This window comes from Rutilus rutilus (genome assembly GCF_951802725.1).
Source record: "Rutilus rutilus genome assembly, chromosome: 22".
NCBI lineage: Eukaryota > Metazoa > Chordata > Actinopteri > Cypriniformes > Leuciscidae > Rutilus > Rutilus rutilus.
In genome coordinates this window covers 362,501-383,922 of record NC_140227.1, presented here as the reverse complement: position 1 = coordinate 383,922, position 21,422 = coordinate 362,501, and the positions used below count along the sequence as shown (strand labels likewise).

The 21,422-nt window shown below is 41.1% G+C and overlaps 1 protein-coding gene across 2 annotated transcripts in view; it reads right to left on the bottom strand.

Moving 5' to 3' along the window:
* The window catches only part of poc1a (POC1 centriolar protein A), a 99,795-nt gene that overhangs the window by 13,670 nt on the left and 64,703 nt on the right, over positions 1-21,422 (bottom strand). The window contains exons 10-11 of one of the 2 annotated variants that reach the window (XM_084394946.1): positions 7,625-7,786; positions 7,505-7,579 (exon numbers count right to left, since the gene is read on the bottom strand). In XM_084394946.1, the coding sequence (XP_084251072.1) occupies positions 7,511-7,579; positions 7,625-7,786 (231 nt within the window). In that variant the 3' untranslated portion in view covers positions 7,505-7,510. Of the gene's footprint in view, positions 1-7,504; positions 7,580-7,624; positions 7,787-21,422 lie in introns of those variants that run through there. The other variant, XM_084394945.1, reaches the window with a different exon arrangement.

Sequence of the window (21,422 nt, the reverse complement as noted above, 5' to 3'; positions counted from 1 at the left end):
CACACACACACACACACACACACACACACACACACACACACACACACACAGACACACACACTAGTGCGGTCCACACACACACACACACAGACACACACACTAGTGCGGTCCACACACACACACACACACACACACACACACACACACACAGACACACACACTAGTGCGGTCCACACACACACACACACAGACACACACACTAGTGCGGTCCACACACACACACACACACACACACACACACACACACACACACAGACACACACACTAGTGCGGTCCACACACACACACTGGTGCGGTCCACACACACACACACACACACACACACACACACACTGGTGCGGTCCACACACACACACACACACACACACACACACACACTGGTGCGGTCCACACACACACACACACACACACACACACACTGGTGCCGCTCAGATCACACTCATACGAACGTTGTTTCAGATGCTGAGCAGATTAGTTGATTAACTATTTTCTGGAGAATAACATGCTCTGATAAATACACTGATTTACACACTACTGATTAAAAGATTGAGGCTGGAAAGATTTTTATTGAAAGAAATGAATACTATTTTTATCATTTCTGAAGGATCATGTGACACTGGAGTAATGATGCTGACAATTCAGCTTTGATCACAGGAGTAAATTACACTTTACTGTATATTCACATAAACAAACTGATATTTTAAATTGTAATATTCAGCCATGTGATCAGCTAACCCAACCCCCAGTAATTAATATTATACAAATATTTTATCAAATTAAAAAAAGACCTTCTATTACTATTACATACTATTGTACTCTAAAATTAAAAAATCGAGTATTTAAACCTCAGACGGTCCTCGTCATTTCTGACCGAAACATTTTCTGTTTTGATCACAGTTTCATCGGAATGTTATGAAACTTGGTGACTTTTATGGCATTAGGCATGTGAATAAAAAAAAATTGAGGTCATGATCTGAGCATGCTAAGTGGTCGTAAAAAAATTTGTCATGATTTTGGTCTTCGGTCAAAAGCAGATGGTGCTAATCTGCTTAAAACTTTTTTTTTTTAAGGCCTAGACTCTATATTAACTAAAATACTGCATAAAAAATAAATTAAAAATACATATATATACTTTTTTTTTTGGGGGGGCAAAAATAGACCATAAATATTGCATAAATATTAATAAATTCAATAAAATTCTCTCAAAATACAAAATTAAAAAGAATAAATATTATAGAACAAAAATTAATTGCATTGGTTTTACTGGGACGGAGGAAGTTTCATTTTTAGGTCTCCGGTCACTTCTGACCGGGAAGGCCCAGGATGTGACTCCGAAACGAAGACCATCTCATGATATAAAAAAATTATACTATAATACAATATGTTATAAATTATATTATAAATAAATGATTAATAGAATTTTTTTTATTAATATTAACAATGTTAATTATTATTATTATTATTTTATTTTAAAGAACAACAGTATAATTACAATACTATGGTTGTCTTAATTTCTTTGCTTTCAAACATTAAAACATTGAGCTTTATTAATTTTTAACGCTCCTCTTTGTCGACAACAACAGATTCATAACTGATTCTCATGAGTTTGGGGAGATGATTGACGCACGTTGCGTTACCAAAAGTAAATGATAAGCGACTCAAACACTCACAGAGAAGCTTTAACTGTGAATCGAGACTGTAATGAACAGCTTTACTCTGAAACATGCAGCGTCAAACTACAGATTTATAGATTACAGCACAACTGTAGAGATCTGATGATCACACTATCTCACATTCTCACCAGCAAACACTGGCTGCTCGGATCAGACTTAACTGGATCATGAATCAAGGCTGTGTCCTGATCAGTGCACACACTGCTATATCTGCATGTGAAGCTCAGCATTCCCTGCAAGAGGACGGGGATCTGGGATCGGGATCGGGATAAACGCTCCCAGGTGGAGAGAAGCGCTTCCACATGCAGAAGAACAGCATCAGGACAGAAGAAGGCTCTCCTGCGATGGAAACCAGCTGTTTCTGGATAATAGCTTATCTATTATAAAGTCTTTTCCTCTCCACTATCATACAGATGCACACCAAACACACAGAATCAGGAGAAAAGCTGACCGGAGCATTAGCCTTCACTTTCCCAGCGGAAGAGGACTTGGAAAACAGCTAAAGATATGAACAATGGTAGCATCAAACCTCTAGCTCAGGATTTATTCACCTTCTCCATTAGGCTAAGTCATTAAAATGTGTTTAACTGAGTCTCTTCAAACCAAACAACACAGCAGTTCCTGGACTGGACAGACATTCGGTCTACGGGCCCTATTTCAACGACCTAAGCTCATGGTCTAAAGCGCAGGGCGCAAGTTCACTTAGGGCGTCCGAACCCACTTTTGCTAGTTTAACGACGGGAAAAATGGTCGGCGCTCCCGGCGCATGGTCTAAAAGGGTTGTCTCTATTCTCTCAATGAGAAATGGGTGTGTTTTGGGCTTTACATGCGTTAAACCAATCAGAGTCTCTTCTGCCATTCCCTTTAAATTGCGTTTATAAACATGCGCGCTGTATACAGTAATATTAGGCATAGTAGCTTCTTCTTTTCTTCTTTACCAAGAACTTTATTGAACAATATGAACAACCATAAATGGCCTGGTACAAAATAGGGATGAGTCACGGTATTCGATTAGTTAGCGGACGCATAAAGCTTGCCACAAAGAAACATTGATTAAAATTAAGATACAATTTATACAAAACGAAATTCATTTTAAAGAAAGGTTTTATACAAAACAAAACTTAATGTGGTGAAAATTATGTCTCCCGATATATTGCGCATCTTATGATAACTCATGCTGTTCACTTTTCATATAATCAGGGGTGCGTTTTTTAAATAATAATCAAATAATTCCCAGCGATCGTCAAATATTATTTTAGCTTGAAATGTCTTAATCAGACAACAGACAAGCATCATAGCATAAGAAAGAAAATATAAATAAATAAAGAAGTAAAATAAAGAAACAAAATAAAAATACATTCAAGTAAATAATAAATAAAGAAATAAAAGAGGCTCAGTAGCTTCTGCAGCTCAAACACAAGCATGTAGTCGGCAGATGTTGTTGCGTGACTAGCGGTGTCTGACTAGTCGACACGTGGGGTGATGACATCATCGTTTCACAAAATATACGGACTGGCTGTACACACGAAAACGCAAGGGGACCCAGTTTCAGTCTCCCAAAACGGCGGATCCGTCTGGACAAAACGCTGATACGATACAAAATGTTTACGTATACAACTAACCGCGTCTCCGTGTGGACAGGGCCACAGTCTCGAGAAAGAGTCCTGGCAAATGTGCCATAAGAGGAGCTTTTGTAGCTAATGTTCAGTAAATTAACAGTTTGTAGGATATAAGACATAAATAAACATAAGCACGTTTGAAGTGTAAAACATAAACATATGCATCAAAGCACGGCGCATGTGTGTCTTAGTCCTGTGTCAAATGTACTTTTTTAGCTTTTATCATATTTAGTCAATCTATCCTGCTTTTTTGGTCGACTAAATGTCTGGGAATTTTAGTCCAGTTTCAGTTAATGAAAACTCACATTTTCGTCATGTTGCATAATGGTTACACCGGTAATCATAATTACTTTGCACGAAATTATAATCACAACGACTGTTGTCATTTGAGAAATGTATTTTTGCATTTCATCAGAATTATTAAAACTGAGTGTCAGAGGGATTAAGAAGAGAGTATTGGGTGTTACCTGTGTGAGTATCAGAGGGATTAAGAAGAGAGTATTGGGTGTTACCTGTGTGAGTATCAGGGAGATTAAGAAGAGAGTATTGGGTGTTACCTGTGTGAGTATCAGAGGGATTAAGAAGAGAGTATTGGGTGTTACCTGTGTGAGTATCAGAGGGATTAAGAAGAGAGTATTGGGTGTTACCTGTGTGAGTATCAGAGGGATTAAGAAGAGAGTATTGGGTGTTACCTGTGTGAGTATCAGAGGGATTAAGAAGAGAGTATTGGGTGTTACCTGTGTGAGTATCAGAGGGATTAAGAAGAGAGTATTGGGTGTTACCTGTGTGAGTATCAGGGAGATTAAGAAGAGAGTATTGGGTGTTACCTGTGTGAGTATCAGAGGGATTAAGAAGAGAGTATTGGGTGTTACCTGTGTGAGTATCAGAGGGATTAAGAAGAGAGTATTGGGTGTTACCTGTGTGAGTATCAAAGGGATTAAGAAGAGAGTATTGGGTGTTACCTGTGTGAGTATCAGAGGGATTAAGAAGAGAGTATTGGGTGTTACCTGTGTGAGTATCAAAGGGATTAAGAAGAGAGTATTGGGTGTGAGATTAAGAAGAGAGTATTGGGTGTTACCTGTGTGAGTATCAGAGGGATTATGAAGAGAGTATTGGGTGTTACCTGTGTGAGTATCAGGGAGATTAAGAAGAGAGTATTGGGTGTTACCTGTGTGAGTATCAGAGGGATTAAGAAGAGAGTATTGGGTGTTACCTGTGTGAGTATCAAAGGGATTAAGAAGAGAGTATTGGGTGTTACCTGTGTGAGTATCAGAGGGATTAAGAAGAGAGTATTGGGTGTTACCTGTGTGAGTATCAGAGGGATTAAGAAGAGAGTATTGGGTGTTACCTGTGTGAGTATCAAAGGGATTAAGAAGAGAGTATTGGGTGTGAGATTAAGAAGAGAGTATTGGGTGTTACCTGTGTGAGTATCAGAGGGATTATGAAGAGAGTATTGGGTGTTACCTGTGTGAGTATCAGGGAGATTAAGAAGAGAGTATTGGGTGTTACCTGTGTGAGTATCAGAGGGATTAAGAAGAGAGTATTGGGTGTTACCTGTGTGAGTATCAGAGGGATTAAGAAGAGAGTATTGGGTGTTACCTGTGTGAGTATCAGAGGGATTAAGAAGAGAGTATTGGGTGTTACCTGTGTGAGTATCAGAGGGATTAAGAAGAGAGTATTGGGTGTTACCTGTGTGAGTATCAAAGGGATTAAGAAGAGAGTATTGGGTGTTACCTGTGTGAGTATCAAAGGGATTAAGAAGAGAGTATTGGGTGTGAGATTAAGAAGAGAGTATTGGGTGTTACCTGTGTGAGTATCAGAGGGATTATGAAGAGAGTATTGGGTGTTACCTGTGTGAGTATCAGAGGGATTAAGAAGAGAGTATTGGGTGTTACCTGTGTGAGTATCAAAGGGATTAAGAAGAGAGTATTGGGTGTTACCTGTGTGAGTATCAGAGGGATTAAGAAGAGAGTATTGGGTGTTACCTGTGTGAGTATCAGAGGGATTAAGAAGAGAGTATTGGGTGTTACCTGTGTGAGTATCAGAGGGATTAAGAAGAGAGTATTGGGTGTTACCTGTGTGAGTATCAGAGGGATTAAGAAGAGAGTATTGGGTGTTACCTGTGTGAGTATCAGAGGGATTAAGAAGAGAGTATTGGGTGTTACCTGTGTGAGTATCAGGGAGATTAAGAAGAGAGTATTGGGTGTTACCTGTGTGAGTATCAGAGGGATTAAGAAGAGAGTATTGGGTGTTACCTGTGTGAGTATCAAAGGGATTAAGAAGAGAGTATTGGGTGTTACCTGTGTGAGTATCAGAGGGATTAAGAAGAGAGTATTGGGTGTTACCTGTGTGAGTATCAAAGGGATTAAGAAGAGAGTATTGGGTGTTACCTGTGTGAGTATCAGAGGGATTATGAAGAGAGTATTGGGTGTTACCTGTGTGAGTATCAGAGGGATTATGAAGAGAGTATTGGGTGTTACCTGTGTGAGTATCAGGGAGATTAAGAAGAGAGTATTGGGTGTTACCTGTGTGAGTATCAGGGAAATTAAGAAGAGAGTATTGGGTGTTACCTGTGTGAGTATCAGAGGGATTAAGAAGAGAGTATTGGGTGTTACCTGTGTGAGTATCAGAGGGATTATGAAGAGAGTATTGGGTGTTACCTGTGTGAGTATCAGGGAGATTAAGAAGAGAGTATTGGGTGTTACCTGTGTGAGTATCAGGGAAATTAAGAAGAGAGTATTGGGTGTTACCTGTGTGAGTATCAGGGAGATTAAGAAGAGAGTATTGGGTGTTACCTGTGTGAGTATCAGGGAGATTAAGAAGAGAGTATTGGGTGTTACCTGTGTGAGTATCAGGGAGATTAAGAAGAGAGTATTGGGTGTTACCTGTGTGAGTATCAGGGAGATTAAGAAGAGAGTATTGGGTGTTACCTGTGTGAGTATCAGGGAAATTAAGAAGAGAGTATTGGGTGTTACCTGTGTGAGTATCAGAGGGATTAAGAAGAGAGTATTGGGTGTTACCTGTGTGAGTATCAGAGGGATTATGAAGAGAGTATTGGGTGTTACCTGTGTGAGTATCAGAGGGATTATGAAGAGAGTATTGGGTGTTACCTGTGTGAGTATCAGAGGGATTAAGAAGAGAGTATTGGGTGTTACCTGTGTGAGTATCAGAGGGATTAAGAAGAGAGTATTGGGTGTTACCTGTGTTACCTGTGTGAGTATCAGAGGGATTAAGAAGAGAGTATTGGGTGTTACCTGTGTGAGCATCAGAGGGATTATGAAGAGAGTATTGGGTGTTACCTGTGTGAGCATCAGAGGGATTAAGAAGAGAGTATTGGGTGTTACCTGTGTGAGTATCAGAGGGATTATGAAGAGAGTATTGGGTGTTACCTGTGTGAGCATCAGAGGGATTAAGAAGAGAGTATTGGGTGTTACCTGTGTGAGCATCAGAGGGATTAAGAAGAGAGTATTGGGTGTTACCTGTGTGAGTATCAGAGGGATTATGAAGAGAGTATTGGTGTTACCTGTGTGAGTATCAGAGGGATTATGAAGAGAGTATTGGGTGTTACCTGTGTGAGTATCAGAGGGATTATGAAGAGAGTATTGGGTGTTACCTGTGTGAGTATCAGAGGGATTATGAAGAGAGTATTGGGTGTTACCTGTGTGAGTATCAGAGGGATTATGAAGAGAGTATTGGGTGTTACCTGTGTGAGCATCAGAGGGATTAAGAAGAGAGTATTGGGTGTTACCTGTGTGAGCATCAGAGGGATTAAGAAGAGAGTATTGGGTGTTACCTGTGTGAGTATCAGAGGGATTAAGAAGAGAGTATTGGGTGTTACCTGTGTGAGTATCAGAGGGATTATGAAGAGAGTATTGGGTGTTACCTGTGTGAGTATCAGAGGGATTAAGAAGAGAGTATTGGGTGTTACCTGTGTGAGCATCAGAGGGATTAAGAAGAGAGTATTGGGTGTTACCTGTGTGAGTATCAGAGGGATTAAGAAGAGAGTATTGGGTGTTACCTGTGTGAGTATCAGAGGGATTATGAAGAGAGTATTGGGTGTTACCTGTGTGAGCATCAGAGGGATTAAGAAGAGAGTATTGGGTGTTACCTGTGTGAGCATCAGAGGGATTAAGAAGAGAGTATTGGGTGTTACCTGTGTGAGCATCAGAGGGATTAAGAAGAGAGTATTGGGTGTTACCTGTGTGAGTATCAGAGGGATTAAGAAGAGAGTATTGGTGTTACCTGTGTGAGTATCAGAGGGATTATGAAGAGAGTATTGGGTGTTACCTGTGTGAGTATCAGAGGGATTATGAAGAGAGTATTGGGTGTTACCTGTGTGAGCACATCCAGCTGTGAGATGATGTGCTGCAGGGTGTTGGTCAGCGCAGCAGGAACACGGTCAACCTCCGTCCGCGAGTCCACACCGGCTCCAGGCGAAACCACATCCGCTCTGCTGTCACTCCTGTGTGAGGATCGGCCAGCGGGTTCTGACTCCTGCAGGAGAGATGGGAAACTGTTACTGACATCCATCTGAATGTGCTTCACATGATCCGTCACTGCCTGCTCCTCCTTCCCATTTTTACAATATGTGCTGTGATTGGTTAGCTGGCCTAGTGTGTTCTGATTAGTTAGCTGGCCTAGTGTATTGTCATTGGTTAGCTGGCCCAGTGTGTTGTCATTGGTTAGCTGGCCCAGTGTGTTGAGATTGGTTAGCTGGCCCAGTGTGTTGAGATTGGTTAGCTGGCCCAGTGTGTTGTCATTGGTTAGTTGGCCCATTGTGCTGTGATTGGTTAGCTGGCCCAGTGTGTTGTGATTGGTTAGCTGGCCCAGTGTGCTGTGATTGGCAGCGCTCACCCATGTTCGGGAAATGTCATAACCCCCTTGATAACCGCAAGCTCTACTTAGATGTAAACATTAACGATGGCATCAATTTCAAAACATTTCGAGCCAGATTCAGACTCTGACAATGTTAACAAACAAGAGGATTGTGCTGAACGGATTTCACAGGATGTTTTTTTTCATCCACCATTTAATCACATTTGTCAGAAAACTATGTTAAAACAAACAGTAATCAATCACAAAATCATGGATAATTTTCCTAAGGGGCTGTGAACAGTCTTACAAAAGCTACAGTAAACACTACATCAGTACTGTAATGTTAGCAGGCTAGTGGAGGCAAAGCTTTGCCCTTCATTTGCATCACAGCTATCATAGCAACTACATAAAGATTATAATTGGAAATGTTAATACACAACTACAAATAATAAGACATACTTTTGTGCGTACAGCCTGCATTGTACTCTATTCTGGAAGTTGTTCTCAGTCAAATGTGCAGCGCACAGACAAAAGCTGAGGTTATGATGTTCAGGAACAGTGTTAAAATTCAATTTTAACCTCTCTAAGTTCGACAGCCTTAGGACAAACTTTTTCCAGAGTATAACAACGACAACACTCTTCCTCTTTTCTAAAGCGGCATGGCCTCACCCAGGGGTTGAGTGTTCCCGGGGGCGGGGTTTATGTAAATCTTAGGGTTTATGATGTCATAAACCGAGAAGAAGCTCGTTGTAGTCCCTACCAGCCATTTGTTGTAGTCCTTAAAAAGCGATTTTTGTAAAAGAAAATATCTCCCTTTGCTTTGAACGTTGAGCGTCGTAACTTTGCAAATGTTGTTTATGCTCAATCAGCAACATTACACACTAACTAAAGTTAAAAAAGTGAAATCATAATTAAGGACCCCTTTAATTGATCCATTATGCCGTCCTCCTTATTGTTGGTAGTTACTTTTGCGTTCTTTGCTGCGGCAGTAATCGGTTTACTTCTGGTCGCCTTTGCTGTTCCATCAGCAGCTGTTGCTTAAAGTCCATATTAAAAACACTGATGCGGTCACATGTGTTTCTGATGATAGTTTGAGAAATCATGTGATAGTTTAATGAAAGTGCTGAACGTAAAGGCCAGCTGTGTAATTCACGCATGTTGCCTGGATACAGTGTTATGGACACAAATGAGACTAACAGCATTTCTGACTGATCGCCACTGGAAGACAAGAGACACGGGAAAGCCATCTTCATCACAACTGCTCTATCAATAAAACATATTACACCAATAAAGACTGATATTAAACCCAAGACGCGATGATTAAAGATACTAATAAGCACTATTACCACCTGGAGCAGTATGTGTCAGGAGTACATTACACTCCCGTTTGCTTCCCAGAGTTTGTCCTTGTATGTAAGCCTGATGGGTTGAAGGTCCATGACAGTAGTCCACATGAAACATTTGCACTGCCACAATGAAACTGAAACCACAGACAGACAACTGAACTCTATAGAGTCTGTGTGTTTCCAAGCGTATGACTGGTGTTGTTGTTGTTCAGTGTGATTACTATAGAGTGGAGAACAAGAGAACAGATCCTGTGAAAGGACTTCATAAATGAATCTGCCTGATACTGATGAGGAGGATTGAAGTGAATCAGAGAAGTTCTCAGATCAACAATCAACTGCCAAAGCATGAAGTTCAGAGATCAGAAGCTTCAGGGAGACTCATCTGTTCAGAGGAGAGCGTATGGAAACTCTTCTTGAATGTGTAAAGTTTTCGATTAGAACCATGTCAAAAACATCATCAGAGATGGTCTTCTACAGACACATTTGGTCCAAGGGTTTGGCATCATGTCTGAGTTCTTCTGAAAGGGAAAAATAAACTGCTATTCGACTCGCTCGGAGAATAAAGACGGCATAAAGCGGCTCCTGGACACATCTGGCAAACAGGTGCAATTCAAGAGCCTCTTCCTGGGCCAAGATAGGTAAATATTTGCCTGTGTGACCCTGGTGATTCCAGGTCTGTTCAACACAGGCTGATGTGATGGTGGAAGAAAGCCGGCCGCTGAACACCAGCAGGTTTGAGAATGGTGAAATACTGAGTCCTCCAAGATCCAAGTCTCAGTAAGGACTGAGTCCTAACTTTAGAATTTATATTGTCACATGGAATCAACGTTTATGCCGTTGAAATTCTGCAGCAGAGCGATGACATCTCAGATCATTATCTAGTCTCGTGTAAACTTCATTTAGTGTTACAAATATGTTAGACCTATCACTTCTGCCACTAAAGATTGCTTTCTTAATAATATTCCTGATCAGTTTCATCTCCTCAGCATCCCAGATAGCTTAGAAGAACTCGATATTGTGACAGAAACTTTTGACTCTTCCTTTTCCAGCACTTTAGACACAGTTGCTCCTTTGCGCTTAAGGCGAGACACGGCAGGTGAAAACATCGTTTTTTTCATGCAGTGGTCAATTTTGAGATTTTGGGCCAGTTTGCTCCCTTAACATGTACGCTTTCATGTAAAAATAAAAAATATGTCAACATTACACATTAAGGTGGTTATTTAATTATATTTTATCAACTTGCACCTTTAGATTTCCACCGGAAATCACCAAAAGTTAGCATTTTAATGCAAGCTCCCGTGCCGTCTCCATTCACAGAAACATGTCATGCCTGTCATCATGTCATCAGGACCGCTGCTGTTCACTCTGTACATGCTACCATTAGGAGATATCATTAGGAAACATGGAATTAGCTTCCACTGTTATGCCGACGATACTCAGCTCTATATTTCTTCAAAACCTAACGAAACTTACCAATTCACTAAATTAACAGAATGCATAGCTGATATAAAAAATTGGATGACTCGTAATTTCCTACTTCTAAATTCTGAAAAAACAGAGATTCTAATTATTGGACAAAAAACTTCCTCACGTAATAATCTAGAATACTGTCTAACACTTGATGGCTGCTCTGTTAAGTCTTCGTCGTCGGTTAGGAACCTGGGTGTGCTCTTTGATACCAATCTTTCATTTGAAAGTCACGTGTCTAGTATCTGTAAAACCGCATTTTTCCATCTTAAAAATATATCTAAATTACGTCATATGCTCTCATTGACAAATGCGGAACAATTAGTCCATGCGTTCATGAGCTCAAGGCTAGATTATTGTAATGCTCTACTGGGTGGTTGCCCTGCACGCTTAATAAACAAACTACAGCTAGTTCAAAACGCAGCAGCTCGAGTTCTTACCAGAACCAGGAAGTATGACCATATTAGCCCGGTTCTGTCAACACTGCACTGGCTCCCTATTAAACATCGCATAAATTTTAAAATATTGCTGATTACTTACAAAGCACTAAATGGTTTAGCTCCGCAGTGCTTGAGCAAGCTCTTAACGCATTATACTCCTTCACGTCTATTGCGATCTCAAAATTCCGGCCAGTTGATAATACCTAGAATATCTAAATCGACTGCTGGCGGTAGATCCTTTTCCTATTTAGCACCAAAACTTTGGAACAGCCTTCCTACCATTGTCCGGGAAGCAGACACACTCTGTCAGTTAAAATCTAGATTAAAGACACATCTCTTTGACATAGCGTTCACATAATACATTATAGACTTCTATAATTCAATATTAGGCTGCATAGATTAGGTCAGCTGGAACCGGGAACACTTCCCATAAATCCTGATGTACTTGTTACATCATGAGAAGAATGGCATCTACGCTAATTTTAGTGTCTTTGTTTATCCCAAGGTTTTCCCGCAGCCTGCCGGATCCAGGCCGTTTCCAGATCTGACGAAGGACCTTCGCCTGGACCCGATGTCAACGCAGTGCTGAAGTGCCAACTAGTCTCTCCCTATGGAGGATCCCTTTCCCACTCTACAGATAACGCGTCGTCGGGAAAACTCAATTTGCGTATCTACCCCGAATTGATCAAATAAAATTCTGAATCAAAACTATAAGGAAACACCAGTAATTTGTTTAGGCTTGGTTTGCAGGGAATTCCAAACCTGCACACATATATTCAAACGCACATAACTATAGAACCCGTTCTTAATGCGCATCTGAACGCCATCAGCGTTTCTCACAGGTTCGCGTTTAAAGTCTGTGTAGAGAGAATGGTGTCGTCTTGGCGGCCCTAATTTAAAAACAAATGATCGTTGTGACGGAAGCGAATCAATCAAAACTAACTTTAGCTGGAAAATAACTTTATTAAAGAACCGCTATAAAGCCAAAACAATCTTACGTTAAATTATACATTTATCTCTGTAAAGCTGCTTTGAGACAATCTACATTGTTAAAAGCGCTATATAAATGAAAATGACTTGACTTGACATCGTAGAGCTCCCAGTCTCCTACACAGCGCTGTCTAATCCAAATATGGGCATTTCCATTGTAGAAATAGCCAACCGCGAAAATTTGCCGGGGAATCTACAGCCGAAAACCACATCTGATTGGTCGATGTGAATATCCGACTAAGTGATTAGTTCTCTGCTCCAAAACATTTAGGCTGTAAACAGACAGGGAGCTGTTTATTAGATTCAATTAGTTATAGATGGACATAGAACAAACAGGGACAGTTTGTTTGCAGTTTTTGTGACTGTTGTTATGTGTGTTTGTTATGGTAATTCTCTTCAGCTTAAGGCTATTCATTTATTCATTTATCAATTTTCCATGTGTTTTAAATATTGTACACTACTGATATTAATGAACTGAATATATATTTTGTTTGTAGGTTGGGGGTTTCAAAAGAAATGTATGAAATTATACAATATAAAACTTTAAAATGTTTTAAACGTTTTCTCAAAATGAGTTTTTTCTCACCCTCAGAGTCAGAAATATCCACTTCAGTAGCACCGACAAGCACCAACTTTTCCAGTCTTATACTTAACTATATTCTGAAGGCTTTTACAGAGGGATTTGTTGATATATCATTCATATCCTGAGTTATAGGTCCTTTTACTCCAAACAACATGGCGAAAATTGATTTTTGATTTTAATTGGTTTTAAGGCTATTGTCAGTATTCTCTAATTTACTAAAGCACAAAATAAGATATCCAGAATCCCCTCAGTAAAAGCCCTTTCATCTAATATGTCAACAAATAGAACCAAGAATTTTAAACCTGGTCCTTTCCAATTTCGGTTTTTGCAAATGTATGCAAATGAGAGTATTTTTAAGTATATAAGGCCTCATTTGCATATTAAAACATTCATTTACACAAAACTTCTTATGTTTATTCCAGTAATAGACTGGGGAAGTTTCACAGTGATATCTTCTAATTTAAAAAAATTCCCTATTCACCTGTAGTGTCTCACCTTAAAGAAGATTAAAGAAAATAGTCCAACGCCGTGGTACAGCGAGCACACTCGGGCCTTAAGAGAGCAGCCGGAGAGATGGAGCGCAACTGGAAGAAAACAAAACTAGACTTTTTTTTGCATTTCTAGGAGAGAGAGCTCGATTGCGTACAGAGAGCCCTTAAAAACTGCTAGATCCGCTTATTTATCAACCCTATTAGAAGAAAACAAACAAAACCCTAGGTATTGATTTGATACAGTGGCTAAATTAACGAGAAATAAAGCTTCAACCCCATATGTTTCCAAACAGCACAGCAGTAATGACTTTATGAACTTCTTCACTTACAAGATTGATAATATCAGGGAGAAAATTACAACTATACAACCGTCTACTACAGTATCGCATCGGGGAGTGCACTGTAGTCTCCCTGAGGAAAAATTCGATTCATTCATTGCTATAGGAGAGGAAGAATTGTCTAAACTCGTTAAATCATCTAAATCAACAACATGTATGCTAGACCCTATACCGACTAAGCTGCTGAAAGAGATGCTTCCAGAGGTCATAGATCCTCTTCTTAATATCTGTGGCGAGCAGGACGAGGCCGAGGGCCGTGAGAGAGCGGCACGAGGCCGGTGGCGTGATTACTCTGATGAGCGACACCTGCGAGACGCACCGGTCTCGTATCTCTCATGGAGGAGCAGAAGCATAAAGGAGGAGCGACGGCAGTGAAGAGGGAGAGAGGAACAGGCCTGAGTTTTATTTGATGTTTTGTGTGATGGCTTATACTTTCATTTTTGTATTTGTTTATTTATTTATTAAATATGTTTGAATGTTCGCCGGTTCCCGCCTCCTCCTTCCCGTAACATCTGAACCGCGTTACAATATCATTAATTCATCTTTGTCTCTAGGATACGTACCAAAAACGTTCAAGCTGGCTATGATTAAACTGCTTGTTAAACCGCAACTTGATCCTTCAGAATTAGTCAATTACAGGCCGATCTCGAATCTACCCTTTCTGTCAAAGATACTAGAAAAGGCAGTATCTTCACAACTGTGTTCCTTTTTAGAAAGAAATGATATCTGTGAGGATTTTCAGTCAGGATTTAGACCGTACCATAGTACTGAGACTGCTCTCATTAGAGTCACAAATGATTTGCTCTTATCATCCGATTGTGGTTGTGTCTCTCTATTAGTGTTACTCGATCTTAGTGCTGCATTTGATACTATTGACCACAACATTCTTTTAAATAGACTCGAAAATTATGTTGGTATTAGTGGAATTGCATTAGCATGGTTTAAATCATACTTATCTGACCGTTATCAGTTTGTAGCAATAAATGAAGAGATGTCTTATTGATCACAAGTTCAGTATGGCGTACCACAAGGCTCAGTACTAGGACCGCTGCTGTTCACTCTGTACATGCTACCATTAGGAGATATCATTAGGAAGCATGGCATTAGTTTTCACTGTTATGCTGATGATACTCAGCTCTATATTTCTTCACGCCCTGACGAAACTTACCAATTCACAAAATTAACGGAATGCATAGCTGATATAAAAAATTGGATGACTAGTAATTTCCTACTACTAAATTCTGAAAAAACAGAGATTCTAATTATTGGACAAAAAACGTCCTCACGTAATAATCTAGAATACTGTCTAACACTTGATGGCTGCTCTGTTAAGTCTTCGTCGTCGGTTATGAACCTGGGTGTGCTCTTTGATACCAGTCTTTCATTTGAAAGTCACGTGTCTAGTATCTGTAAAACCGCATTCTTCCATCTTAAAAATATATATAAATTACGTCATATGCTCTTGATGACAAATGCGGAACAATTAGTCCATGCGTTCATGACCTCAAGGCTAGATTACTGTAATGCTCTACTGGGTGGTTGCCCTGCACGCTTAATAAACAAACTACAGCTGGTCCAAAACACAGCAGCTCGAGTTCTTACCAGAACCAGGAAGTATGACCATATTAGCCCGGTTCTGTCAACACTGCACTGGCTCCCTATTAAACATCGTATACATTTTTAAATATTGCTGATTACTTACAAAGCACTAAATGGTTTAGCTCCGCAGTACTTGAGCGAGCTCTTAACGCATTATAGTCCTTTGCGTCTATTGCGATCTCAAAATTCCGGCCGGTTGATAATACCTAGAATATCAAAATCGACTGCTGGCGGTAGATCCTTTTCCTATTTAGCACCAAAACTCTGGAACAGCCTTCCTACCTTTGTCCGGAAAGCAGACACACTCTGTCAGTTCAAAGCCAGATTAAAGACACATCGCTTTGACCTAGCAATAAGCATACACATAACACATTATAGACTTCTATAATTCAATGTTAGGCTGCATAGATCAGGTCAGCCGGAACCGGGAACACTTCCCATAAATCCTGATGTACTCGTTACATCATAAGAAGAATGGCGTCTACGCTAATATTAGACTCTCTGTTTATCCTGAGGTTTACCGCAGTCCGCCGGATCCAGGCCGTATTCGGATCTGATCAAGGACATGCACCTGGACACACTCACACTCACACACACACACACACACACACACACACACACACACACACACACACACTCCAGATCTGATGAAGGACCTGCGCCTGGACACGACGACAACACAGTCCTGAAGTCTCAACTAGCCTCCCCCCGTGAAGGCCTCATTCACTTCCCTTTACTTCTGCACAGATAAAACGTTGTCAAAATAATTCTGATTGACATTAGCTAAGTTTCCATCCACTTGTTAATCGAATTATCTGAAGTTCAGTAAAAAAACTCATGCGAATAAAGCTGGTGAAAGTGTGTTTCCATCCAACGGCTTTAAAGCGAATAAAAACCTGTGCGTAATGACGTCACATGCTGTTTTGCGATCAAATTGGTATATTGAATTGATTTGAGACATTTTAAGGTGTTTCCATTCATTTTCGCACTGAATCGCACAACATTCAAGCAAACATGTGCGAACAAAGTTTTGCTAAACAAAATGGATCGTGCCATCTACCAACAAATGATCAATATTGCACAAGTTGTAATAGTTGTAATAGTGCTTATGTGCCAGCTGATAGCGACGTATCAAGCTATAATAAGAAAACAACGACGCTATCAACACATTGCTATGATGATGCAGATGCACGTAAATGCCCGACGATATTCGGCAAATAACGTTTCCATCAGCGTTTATCGCATAAGCCGTATATCGATCGAGATAAAATCCGATGAGACCGAACGTATTTCATTTGAGTCGATATTCATGAAATTCAATCGAATTTGACTGTTTCCATAAGGCATTTTTCATTCGATATCACTTAATTCGGATAAAAACGTGTGGATGGAAACATAGCTACTGATACGTGGAAGCGATAAAAATTCTGCATTATGATTTTTTAAGGCCAGACAAGTAATTTGTTGAGGTCAATTTGTAAAGAAAGACACGCCTGCGCACACGTATATTCAAACGCGCATCCCTATAGACCAAACACGTAATCCGCATGTACACGCCATCAGCATTTTCACAGATTCACGTTTTTAAAGCTTATGTGGAGATAACGTGTTTCCAAAATTTTCAAAGCTTGTGAAACATGTCAATGAAACTAAAATCTAAATCACGAAATGGCTTAGTGCCTTTATCAAATCACAAAAGTTTGTGAGTTAATTAAATAAGTCAAATAAATAAATAAGTGTTCCAGAGCAAAGCACGGCACTGTTCTCATTTAAGCGATCAGCTCATGATCCGGTGTTAGTGTCTCAGTTCACAGTGAATAAACACAGTGAACTTCATCATGAACTTCATCTCGACAATTGCTGTGAGTTTAATATGCATTTGGGAATGTAACGGTTTTCACATTTGCATAATATCCAGCATTTTTGTAGATAGATGATTACAGTATTTCACTAGATTTGAAAAGAGATGTTTGTTAACCTGTTTTTACCTAAATAAAAGCTTTAAGGTCCGTTCAAACCAGCGCTGCAGTTTTCTCGTCTGTCGCTTTAAATGCTCGAGCTCTTTAAAGCAGGATGGATTCTGATTGGCTGTCAATGTTTTTATCATCAATCAGCTGGAAAAAAATCATTCTGAATGTGATTCCAACCATATCAATCCTCTGTGTTGTTATTGTCATAGTTGTGGTGAGGATTCTGCTATTCTTTTATATTTAGAACACGTATTCTAAACAAGATTTGTGTGTTTCTATTACGACTGAGCCTGGTTTCTCATTCTGTCACTGATGGAGTTTTGGTTCCTTGCCTCTGTTGGCTCTGGCTTCTGGCTTCTGGCTTCTGGCTTGCTTAATTGGGGACATTTAATATTCAACAATAATATTGATCTACCTGCATTGACACCATTATATGAGAACTGATCCGTTATTCAGGAATCCTCTAGTATGGCCGGACGTAAGAGTGTAAATATGGGGCTCAGTGTGATTGACAGCTGTCACATTCCCTCAGACGTGGAGAAGCGGGAACTCTTCCATCAGCACCAGCTCGTCTCTGCTGACTCAGACTTCAGATCCTCAGGGATATTCATGACAATGGCAAGCGTGGGATCATCTAAATCTTCCCCTTGATTCGTTGACGTGGAACGGAAAAAGGTGCGTTAGTCATCCGTTAGCACTGAATAAATTCTCCACTGATGGTGCGACACGAGGAGATTTCTGCAGTGCCAGGTCAAATATTTACTCTCAGTGAAGTTTAGCCTTATATAAACCGTGTTCGGCTGCTCCGGCACTGAAGGCTATATTTAATCCGGCTGAACCGCTCAAACACTAGATCCTCAAGGAACAATGGGAAACGTCTGGTCAGGCAGCATAACACCTGAAACACACACTCTTTACATGCTTTCTGTTCTTATAACTCAATTACATGTCCATTATTCATCAGTGTGACAAAACCAGGTCATCCATAATAGCGTATCGTGAGAATGTACCACTTTCAAATGATTTCCATGAAAATTTCAAATGAATTAGTTACATGAATGCTGATTACGCAACAGTACAAGAGACAAAAGATAAAAACATAATTGTATGAGTTACACACAGGACTCGTTCTCTTAACGCTTTACAATTAGCTTTCATTTAGTTATGCTAATTTAAGCATTTAACAATACAGTTTTCAAATCAAAAGTGTTATGTTAATATTATTTAATCCACAGTGGAATAACATGAACAAACACTGAACAAATATATTTGTACTGACTAACATTAACAAAGATTAATAAATGCTGTAAAAAGAATATTGCTTATTGTATGAACGAATCAGACCTGATTGTAAAGTGTTACCTACGTTTCTATTGTTGCTTTGATTGATTCTCAATGTATTTTCAGTGTCTTTCACCATGAGTGTGACATTTTTTAGATGGCGTGTCAGATTTCATGTCGTTCTGCCCACCTGTCCTTGACCTCTCATGCATCTGGAAAGGATTCACAGCGCTTCACTTTTTCCACATTTTGTTATGTCACAGCCTTATTCCAAAATTGATTAAATTCATTATTTTCCTCAAAATTCTACAAACAATACCCCATAATGACAACATGAAAGAAGCTTGTTTTAAATCTTTGCAAATGTATTGAAAATAGAAAACGGAAAAAAAGCACATGTAAATAAGTATTCACAGCCTTGGCTCAATACTTTGTTGAAGCACCTTTGGCACCAATTACAGCCTCAAGTCTTCTTGGGTATGATGCTGCAAGCTTGGCACACCTGTTTTTGGGCAGTTTCTGCCATTCTTCTTTGCAGAACCTCTCGAGCTCCATCAGGTTGGATGGGGAGCGTCGGTACACAGCCATCTTCAGATCTCTCCAGAGACGCTCAATCGGGTTCGAGTCTGGGCTCTGGTGGGACACTCAAGGACATTCCCAGAGTTGTCCCGGAGCCACTCCTGTCTTATCTTGGCTGTGTGCTGAGGGTCGTTGTCCTGTTGGAAGATGAACCGTCGCCCCAGTCTGTGATCCAGAGCTCTGGAGCAGGTTTCCATCAAGGACATCTCTGTACATTCATCTTTCCCTCGATCCTGACGAGTCTCCCGGTTCCTCATCTTCCCTCGATCCTGACGAGTCTCCCAGCTCCTCATCTTTCCCTCGATCCTGACGAGTCTCCCGGCTCCTCATCTTTCCCTCGATCCTGACGAGTCTCCCGGCTCCTCATCTTTCCCTCGATCCTGACGAGTCTCCCGGCTCCTCATCTTCCCTCGATCCTGACGAGTCTCCCGGCTCCTCATCTTTCCCTCGATCCTGACGAGTCTCCCGGCTCCTCATCTTTCCCTCGATCCTGACGAGTCTCCTAGTTCCTCATCAATTTTGTTTCTCATGGTCTGAAAGTCCTTCAGGTGCCTTTTGTCAGACAACTGAGGAGTGGCTTTTGTCTGATTGGTGGAGAGCTGCAGAGATGGTTGTTCGTCTGGAAGGTTCTCAGGCCTGATTGGTGGAGAGCTGTAGAGATGGTTGTTCTTCTGAAAGGTTCTCAGGCCTGATTGGTGGAGAGCTGCAGAGATGGTTGTTCTTCTGAAAGGTTCTCAGGCCTGATTGGTGGAGAGCTGCAGAGATGGTTGTTCTTCTGGAAGGTTCTCAGGCCTGATTGGTAGAGAGCTGCAGAGATGGTTGTTCTTCTGAAAGGTTCTCAGGCCTGATTGGTGGAGAGCTGCAGAGATGGTTGTTCTTCTGGAAGGTTCTCAGGCCTGATTGGTGGAGAGCTGTAGAGATGGTTGTTCGTCTGGAAGGTTCTCAGGCCTGATTGGTGGAGAGCTGCAGAGATGGTTGTTCTTCTGAAAGGTTCTCAGGCCTGATTGGTAGAGAGCTGCAGAGATGGTTGTTCTTCTGAAAGGTTCTCAGGCCTGATTGGTGGAGAGCTGCAGAGATGGTTGTTCTTCTGGAAGGTTCTCAGGCCTGATTGGTGGAGAGCTGTAGAGATGGTTGTTCTTCTGGAAGGTTCTCAGGCCTGATTGGTGGAGAGCTGCAGAGATGGTTGTTCTTCTGGAAGGTTCTCAGGCCTGATTGGTGGAGAGCTGAGAGATGGTTGTTCTTCTGAAAGGTTCTCAGGCCTGATTGGTGGAGAGCTGCAGAGATGGTTGTTCTTCTGGAAGGTTCTCAGGCCTGATTGGTAGAGAGCTGCAGAGATGGTTGTTCTTCTGGAAGGTTCTCAGGCCTGATTGGTGGAGAGCTGCAGAGATGGTTGTTCTTCTGGAAGGTTCTCAGGCCTGATTGGTAGAGAGCTGCAGAGATGGTTGTTCTTCTGAAAGGTTCTCAGGCCTGATTGGTGGAGAGCTGCAGAGATGGTTGTTCTTCTGGAAGGTTCTCAGGCCTGATTGGTGGAGAGCTGTAGAGATGGTTGTTCTTCTGGAAGGTTCTCAGGCATGATTGGTGGAGAGCTGCAGAGGTGGTCTGTTCTTCTGAAAGGTTCTCAGGCCTGATTGGTGAAGAGCTGGAGAGATGGTTGTTCTTCTAGAAGGTTCTCAGGCCTGATTGGTGGAGAGCTGCAGAGATGGTTGTTCTTCTGGAAGGTTCTCAGGACTGATTGGTGGAGAGCTGCAGAGATGGTTGTTCTTCTGGAAGGTTCTCAGGCCTGATTGGTAGAGAGCTGCAGAGATGGTTGTTCTTCTGGAAGGTTCTCAGCCCTGATTGGTGGAGAGCTGCAGAGATGGTTGTTCTTCTGGAAGGTTCTCAGCCCTGATTGGTGGAGAGCTGCAGAGATGGTTGTTCTTCTGGAAGGTTCTCAGCCCTGATTGGTGGAGAGCTGCAGAGATGGTTGTTCGTCTGGAAGGTTCTCAGGCCTGATTGGTAGAGAGCTGCAGAGATGGTTGTTCTTCTGGAAGGTTCTCAGGCCTGATTGGTGGAGAGCTGCAGAGATGGTTGTTCTTCTGGAAGGTTCTCAGCCCTGATTGGTGGAGAGCTGCAGAAATGGTTGTTCGTCTGGAAGGTTCTCAGCCCTGATTGGTGGAGAGCTGCAGAGATGGTTGTTCGTCTGGAAGGTTCTCAGCCCTGATTGGTGGAGAGCTGCAGAGATGGTTGTTCGT